The sequence below is a fragment of the Vollenhovia emeryi genome, unplaced genomic scaffold (assembly GCF_000949405.1).
Source record: "Vollenhovia emeryi isolate VEMERY1.0 unplaced genomic scaffold, V.emery_V1.0 DF939323.1, whole genome shotgun sequence".
In the NCBI taxonomy this organism is placed as follows: domain Eukaryota; kingdom Metazoa; phylum Arthropoda; class Insecta; order Hymenoptera; family Formicidae; genus Vollenhovia; species Vollenhovia emeryi.
Window position 1 is genome coordinate 1 of NW_011967043.1, and position 7,988 is coordinate 7,988.

The window sequence follows — 7,988 nt, forward strand, 5'->3', positions numbered from 1 at the left end:
ATCCGAGAGACATCTATATATGATATTACATATAGATGTCTCTCAAATATCTTTGAGAGATCTGTGTATGATATTACATAAAAATGTCTCTCAAATATCTTTGAGATATTTGCTACGATATCTCTGAGACATTTGTATAAAGATATCTCTCAGATATCTCTGAGATATCTGTAACTTCATAAGGATATCCTTGTTACGTCAGTGCTATGTGGGCAGTATTACCATTACGCGTGGCGTGCCACGTGGCGCCCAGGCAACCAGCTGACGTCGTAATGACGTTAATATAAGGTCAGTTGCTGACTTGTTCGACGTCAGCTTATGACGTGATATTAACGTAATGACGACGTGAGTTTGTCTCGTCTAAATGACGTCAAATTAATGACGTTTACTTACGTCATTAACCTGCCGTAACGTGATTAACTTGACGTTTTATTTACGTCATAAATCACGTTGTAATACGCAATAAAGACGTAATATACACGGAGAAAAATAATTTGCTGACACAGCAGATTTTTTGGGATATAATTGTTAAATTGTGTTAAATCACATAGTCATCAAAAGCAAAGAGGATCATATAGAGTGGAAGCTGGCCGTGTACCGCGATTCGTGCCATCTGACAGTTCGGAGACGCACTACGTGTAGTGTGTCACCGTGCAGCTTATATATCACTTTTTAACATTTATTCTCAAGTGTATGCGATAGCCACGTGCGTTAGACGTCGGACCGTCACCCGCGCGAGCCGGGTTCGATTCCCGGCGAGCAAGATTTTTTTTCTCGATATATTATTGAAGAGTGGGGGGGGATTTAGGATGGCCTCTGAGCTGGTAGATGGCTCTGAAATTCGGCCACGCTATTTAACATTGTGCTCTTATGGCAGCTTCCACTCTATATGATCCTCTTTGATCAAAAGTATATTCAGGTTATTGAGGTCTATCCATGATCCAGACAACTCGCTCTCGCATCATATCGGCTCGCCTTTTATACTAATACGGGACGATTTTTACTTACGAGAAAGACGCGCCGGTCGCCACGTCGCGGCAGTATGTGGTACTAGTGCTATCTATTTAGGAGGGAATCAGGTGTTATTTAAATAACGTCATTATGACGTCTTACTTACTTCTTCCAACTGACGTCACTCCAAAGACCAATAGTTACGTCATATATGACGTATACTTATGATGTATATACTGACGTCATTGTTATGACGTTCAAAATAACGTCAATTTAGGTCATAGTCACCAATTAGTGACAAAAATCACGTTAATTTACGTCATTACGACGTCAGCTGGTTGCCTGGGCGGTTGCAACGGTTAATTGGGGTAGAATTCTTCGAATCTCAAATAGAACTAAACTACATATTGAGTAAATAAAAAATAGTGTTAAAAAAGCTTAAGAGGAAACAAATATGAAATCATAAAAATGTTAAAATATAATATTTATTCATATAAACTATTGTCCTTTAAAAAGAACGGTTTTTGTACAAGTGTGTCGAACAAAATTATCGTGCTCTTTCAGAGAAAGAACTTTATCCTCGTATCTTAATTTTACCTCTAAGTATTCCAATATAATTAATTTTATTAATTCGTATTTATGATTTTCTAATACATCTAATTCTAAGATATGTGCCTCAAAATTTGTAAAAATCATATGTAGTTTTAAATTTCTAAAAACGTCACTTACAATCCGCATATGTACATACTTAGGAATCGTCGCTTTTTAACGCTTGCTTTGCGTTGTGATGAAATGAGCTTCTATTCGCTACATGAAAAGGATAGAGGCGATAGCGAACAGCTTTTTAACGCTGCTTTGCGTGGCGGTGGAGTGGGGGTAAAACGCCAGCTTTTACTCGCTGCGTGAAACTGCGGCTTGAGTCTTCACTGACGTCGTTGTTCGCCCACGTTCGCCAATGTTTTAAGATGGCGGACGCGAATGAAAAGTTGCTGGCAGAACTCCTGAAAAAGCCTGGGAACAATGTGTGTGCGGATTGCGGGGCCAAGAGTGAGTGCGTTCCGTAAAAAAGCTGCCGTTTATCTGAGCCGCCACGAGCGTACGAGACCTGTTCGGCGATAACGTGCGTCTTAACCTCCCGGCGTTCGTTGCGATAAAAACAAACGTCTAGATGTTTGTTTTTATCGCGATATTAAATATTACGATTATATAATGTAGCGTCGTGCGAGCTCGGTCGCGGATCACGACGCCTGATGTTTGACATTGTGCGGCGTCGCGCACTTCTACGACGACCAAGTTCGATAATATTGCCAGCGATAAAGCGATAATGTCAACGATAAAGTAGCGCGAAACGACGGAAATTGTCACGGTTACCGGGACTACGTTAGCCTTCCTTTCTTTCTTTCCTTTTCGTACAGCGTTATGCGCTATCGTAAAGCTCTGTCTACAGTGAGTTGTTAGTCGTTAGGTCTAATATACAGGGTTTGTTTTCTGTTCCTGCACTGGTGAACTAGTGCAGTAAGCTAGAATGAGAAAAAATATGCTTGTCTTACTCCAATTTATTGCACTAGTTCACTAGTGTAGAAACAGAAAACAAGCCTATAATGTGTTTTTCGCAACAAGAAACATTCTATTTTATACAAGCGAATCGAGACGCTTTAAAAATTTGTGGACAATGCACGATTGCGAAATGTATAATACACAGCTAATCAACTCTCACAATTTTTTTAAATGCGTTTATTAGCTACAAAATTGAGTGTTTCTAGATGCAAAGAGCACATTGTAGATCGGGCTTTAGTCAGAAGTCAAAGCTATATATCGGTCCTGTTTCTTCCATTCAGAAAGAAGAGGATCAACATGTAGTTCCGATTTCTGACTAACGACTACGATTCATTGTAGATCGGGTCTTACTGACCACTGTCATTGCGTTTCAGATCCAGAATGGGCATCTTACAATATAGGTATATTCGTTTGCACGAGGTGTGCCGGAGTACACAGATCAATGGGAGCACATATTTCGAAAGTGAAGCACTTAAAGTTAGATAGGTGGGAAGATTCTCAAGTGAATAGGATACGCGAAGTGGGTAATGTCGTGGCGAGATTGCACTACGAGGAACGTGTACCCTCTTGCTACCGCAGACCGAACCCAGATGCCCCACAGTGAGTTATCAAGCGTCTGTGGTTTTCCTGTTTTAGTCATCGCCTTGTAACGCATTTCTAATACAGTTGTTAGCTTGCAATTATATTTAAATAATAACACTTTTATTGAATCAATATTATATAAAGTAAATTAAGTTACCAGAGAGTATAGTTGACAAAATTTATTAGAGTTTTAGTTGAGCAGTGGATAAAAGCAAAATATGACAGGGAAGAATTTTGTCACCCCGAAAGACAAAATCACTATGTGTCAGGATTCATGGAAGGATTTTTAATGAAACGCGGGAAGGAAGATTCGCGTTATCATCCTCGTAAATTTGTACTCTGCGAAGCAGAGGATACACTCAAGTATCATGTTAAGGAAAATAAAGTGAGTGATAATCTGAGTCTACAGGGGTGCAAATATATAATCTCATGTTTATTTTAAGGAACCTAAAGCTGTCCTAAGGATATCGGAACTAAATGTGGCGTTTGCACCACCTAAAACCGGTAATCAGAACAGTCTTCAATTGTCCTTCATGAAAGACGGCACAACGAGACATATCTACGTGTATCACGAGGATCCGGAGGTAATCACGAATTGGTATCTCGCCATCAGGTGTGCGAAACTGCACCGCTTGCAAGTGGCGTATCCAGGCGCGAGTGAGAACGAGTTATTGTCACAACTCACCAGGGATTTTCCACGCGAAGGCTTCCTGTGGAAAACTGGCCCGAGACATACAGACGCTTACAAAAAAAGATGGTTCACGTTGGACGGTAGAAAACTTATGTATCACGATGATCCTATGGTACATTCCAATGTTTACTTATTATATTATAATATATTAATATTGAATGATCTACATCTCGTCTTTTTCTCCATATTCTAAGGACGCTCATCCGAAGGGTGAAATCTTCCTGGGACATAGCTCCGAAGGCTTCGCGGTGAAGCCCGGCGTACCGCCGGGTGCTAGGGATCAGGGATTTTCGTTTACTCTCGAAACACCTGATAGGACTTATCTGCTCTCTGCGCAAAGCGATGACGATAGATCGCAATGGATTAACGTGATTCAAAAAGTAATAGATAAACCGCTAACGCCACAGGATGCGACCGGTAAGCCGGTAACCGGAACGTATGCAAACTTTAACTCAAGGGAATACGTATGTATACGTTGATTTTCATTTACAGTAGCGGCAAGACTCGTAAGAAAACGCACAGCAAGCGGAACAATGAATATATTTTCGTCTACGAGATAGGGCTGGATTCCTCTTAGACGTCTTTCTTAATTATATTCGGTAATCGATCGAATCGTATTGTCAAAATAAATATATGGCTCAGCACACACGCGAAATGGCGCATATAGTTTTGGGTTGTCTACTCATCTTGGTGCCGTTGAGTCATGTATTTAATCTGCACACAGTTAATGTAGTTTGCATAGAGACATACGCATAAGACTGCTCGAAGATGTTGATCAACGTGGATAAACTGCAAGCACCAACCTCGGTAACTCTTGCGTTGAAAATAATGCTCGTGTTCTCGCTTACCATCGAAATGAGTAGGCAGGCAGTATCGTAACAATATTATAAGAAATTTTTACCTGGCAATAATATTGTGTGTGATACTTGTCTCCGACAGTGTAACGTTCGGAGCACCGAAAGAAATTCTCTTCCAGAAGTTTGATCTAATCTGTCGGAACATTTTATTGAACAGCAAACCTAGCTTAAGATAGAGATTACTTTAAAGATCACGGATTCTCGCAGTATTTTCTTTTTCCCTTTTTTTTATTTACTTAGCTGGTTTATTTAGACCACCATTATAAGGCCACAAGTGATAACGATACACACTGTACATAAAAAATAAAGGACTCTGAGGGCCTATCACTCCTCATTATCATTATCTCTTCGAAAGAATTATTTGGTCCCATACTATTCCCATAAATATTATTATTTGGAAACAAATATTACAATAAATTATATATACGTGTAACTAGTACTACGTATACTAATTGTGCGTTAAATTTTCTGGAAATGTTTCATTGACGGAAACAAGATAATTATCAAGCAAAATGTCAAGGAACTCATTAACGAATATCTTGTTGATAATTGATTATTCAGGTACATGCATGAGAGAGAGTGTGTGTGTGTGTGTGGTGTGTGCATACGAAAAGTCTTAGTATTCTACTTTCTGCTCGCATTCGGAAACGGGTAAATTTTTCAAATAACATAGAATATTGACCCAGCAGAAAGCAGCAATACTGACATATGTCACTCGAAAAGACGGTGGAATTAATAGGAAGTTGACAAATTGCACCGGCAACCAATATCCGCACGAAGTCTGAAAAATAAAGATATATATGTATAACTTCTGTAATGTACAATTTTCGAATTCGGAAACGAACCTTAAAAGTGTGTACAAATTTAATTTTGCATTCTTGAAGGAGATCCGACTTAGCTTCCATTAAACTCATACCTGTAAGATTTATGATGCAGATTATACTCTGACGCGAAAAAAAATTTAAGTAATGTTTACATAAAGCGGAGACACGAACTGATAAAGAACAAGATAAGTAATGGTGGTGTCAAGATAAATTGATCCGCAAAAAGTTTTTTTAACACAATCCTCGTGGTTTTCCCACTGTAGAACGTATCGAGCCATTTGTACCTGTATCATTATCTAAAGTTAATTTGTAAATTCATTACGAAATTGTGTAAGTACTTGGCACCATTTTAATGAACATTGTCGAAATACCATCCGTGTAGCATCGGTCCGGCCATGAGGCAACCGAAAATTGCGTATCTTTTCAATTGCGGCCAGTTGTAAGTTGTTGAATTAGAACTATTATCTACCAGATCCAACATCTCGCAAAGTTTTTGTACTTGGATTAATATTGGTCCCTTGACAGTAGAACAAATTTCCGGCTCCGCAGTAATCGGCTGTATCGGCTACAAGGTTGCAATTCACTCCATTAGCATAAATAATGTAAAAGAATTTTGCTCAACACAGAGGGATTTTAAATCCAGGAATTTCACCTTGGACATCTTACTGAAGCTCTGTCGGATGAACTCTGCGCTCGTATAGAAGAAACCGTACACCATCGAATTGAATAACAACGGCCTTCTCTGCATAATACTACTCACGACTCGAAGAACCTTCGTCGAAGACATATTTTATCTTACTACAGTCTGTACTACCGTGTTTCGTGTCACTTGATTCACGTTTCGATGTGCGTTATCAAATAAGCTACGATATTACTGTTACAGCGTTTTACTAGTGAGTAAGGAGTCAAATGGATGTGCCGCATCAAAGAGTTACGTTGATACTGGCGTATAAAAGCAGCACTAGCCATTTAGACTCAATCATGTTCAATCATGACTCAACTACGTCAAATTGTATCACATCAACATTCTCTCCTCTCCCTTTCTTCCAAAATCTCTATGACAAATGTACATTGTAGGGAGAAGAAACGTATGTATTGACCTTTTATATATTTAAAAAATTGCTTATATTCTGAAAATTTTTCTATACATTCTTCTATATGACAAAGTCATACAATTAATAAATATATAAATTATTATACCTTTTGCTGTAATAACAGTAATAGTCAATTAGGTATGATGGATTGTAGTTCGGAATGCAACCAACTTATCCAATCAGAAGATGCTTCCTTCTCCAAGGTAACTTCATGAAAAACTTCACTTCTTTCCACCTAAATTATAATTTTGTCTACACAGTTAATTTTGCCAATATATTATTTTACTTGTAGTGTTGCACATTTTATATATAGTTACATAAGTATTTTCGTTAAAAAAATAGCGTGACTATTAGACAACTTGTACATTTTGTTTTCCGATTTAAGCAAATATTAAATCAGTAAACCAACTACATCAAACTATTAAAATATTGAAACAATTTTGGATTTAATATACACACGGTACATATAGCTCGGTAACACGGCACCCTAATCGGGTTTAATAATATCTGTAGTTATAAAACTGGCCAATCACAACCATTCCTCAGAAGAATGGAATGACTGTGATTGGCTTAGCCCCTTAACTACGGATGTTATTAAACCTGATTAAGCACTCCGTGTAACAACACTCATAGACGCCGTGTTAGGTCTTTTTCTTTTTAATGCGTTTAAGAAAGTGCATTTAGATTCAGGATTACGGGCGACAGTAAGTTATTGGCGATCCGTTGATTCCGCTTCCGCGTATTCCGTTCCATGGGACGGTCACCCTTACTTACCTCTCGGAAACCAAGTTTCTCGAACATTCTAAAGCTCACTGCATTGTCCAATTTGATTTTAGCGCAGAATTTATTAATGTTTAACGTTTCGACGCCTGTTATAAAAGTAAATGTAAATCATTATAAAGAAGAGTGCTAAGAGTACCAATAATCGTTATCATAACTGATTTACCATAAAGTAACATTAGAACAATAGATTCCCAACCCCTCTTTTTGCCACGGTATGACTCGTCTGCTATCATGATTTCTATTTCGGCGACGATTAATCCCTGGGAACAATGCAGAAACATATTTGTATCTCCCACCATAGCATCTGAAACGAATGGAGGTAAAATGATTGGTGGAAGCATGGAATGTAGTTTGAAGGCAGTTGAACACAAGAGGTTTGTTTTTTGTTGCTGCACTGGTGAACTAGTGCAATAAATTAGAGTAAAAGTATATTTTTTCTCATTTTAACTTACTGCACTAGTTCACCAGTGCGGCAATAGAAAACAAGCCTATAAGGCTAAGGCCACATGGATTGATTTTTCCGCGTAACGCGTATCGCGTAACGAATCATATCGTTCATTCTTTTGGAATGTTCCAACGGAAATGTCAATCGTCGCAATTCATTGGTTACGCGATACGCGTTACGCGAGAAATATCAGTCCATGGGACC

The 7,988-nt window shown here is 38.5% G+C and overlaps 3 protein-coding genes across 9 annotated transcripts in view; 1 reads left to right on the forward strand and 2 right to left on the reverse strand.

Moving 5' to 3' along the window:
• The first annotated feature begins 1,409 nt into the window (after window positions 1-1,409).
• LOC105558663 (arf-GAP with dual PH domain-containing protein 1-like) lies at window positions 1,410-4,981 on the forward strand. 4 transcript variants are annotated; one of them, XM_012006469.1, is made up of 6 exons: window positions 1,410-1,998; window positions 2,883-3,108; window positions 3,277-3,475; window positions 3,534-3,893; window positions 3,976-4,198; window positions 4,274-4,981. In XM_012006469.1, exons 1-6 carry the CDS (start codon window positions 1,917-1,919, stop codon window positions 4,339-4,341), a joined length of 1,158 nt encoding a protein of 385 aa, XP_011861859.1. In that variant the 5' UTR covers window positions 1,410-1,916; the 3' UTR covers window positions 4,342-4,981. The 4 variants fall into 4 exon arrangements, with proteins under 4 accessions (XP_011861859.1, XP_011861860.1, XP_011861861.1 ...); XM_012006470.1 differs by having other exon boundaries at window positions 1,896-2,002; XM_012006471.1 differs by having other exon boundaries at window positions 1,933-2,071.
• A 27-nt stretch (window positions 4,982-5,008) lies between these two features.
• Window positions 5,009-6,741, reverse strand: LOC105558666 (mpv17-like protein 2). 2 transcript variants are annotated; one of them, XM_012006477.1, is made up of 6 exons: window positions 6,663-6,741; window positions 6,115-6,234; window positions 5,834-6,027; window positions 5,634-5,746; window positions 5,484-5,554; window positions 5,009-5,419 (listed from the first exon to the last, which is right to left on the reverse strand). In XM_012006477.1, exons 2-6 carry the CDS (start codon window positions 6,208-6,210, stop codon window positions 5,255-5,257), a joined length of 639 nt encoding a protein of 212 aa, XP_011861867.1. In that variant the 5' UTR covers window positions 6,211-6,234; window positions 6,663-6,741; the 3' UTR covers window positions 5,009-5,254. The 2 variants fall into 2 exon arrangements, with proteins under 2 accessions (XP_011861867.1, XP_011861866.1); XM_012006476.1 differs by lacking the exon at window positions 6,663-6,741 and having other exon boundaries at window positions 6,115-6,501.
• LOC105558664 (N-acetyltransferase 9-like protein) overlaps window positions 6,564-7,988 on the reverse strand; it is a 4,915-nt gene continuing 3,490 nt past the window's right edge. For all 3 annotated transcript variants that reach the window (XM_012006474.1, XM_012006473.1, XM_012006475.1), the window contains 3 exons: window positions 7,503-7,643; window positions 7,331-7,425; window positions 6,564-6,791 (listed from right to left, as the gene is read on the reverse strand). In XM_012006474.1, the coding sequence (XP_011861864.1) occupies window positions 6,687-6,791; window positions 7,331-7,425; window positions 7,503-7,643 (341 nt within the window). In that variant the 3' untranslated portion in view covers window positions 6,564-6,686. The remainder of the gene's footprint in view (window positions 6,792-7,330; window positions 7,426-7,502; window positions 7,644-7,988) is intronic.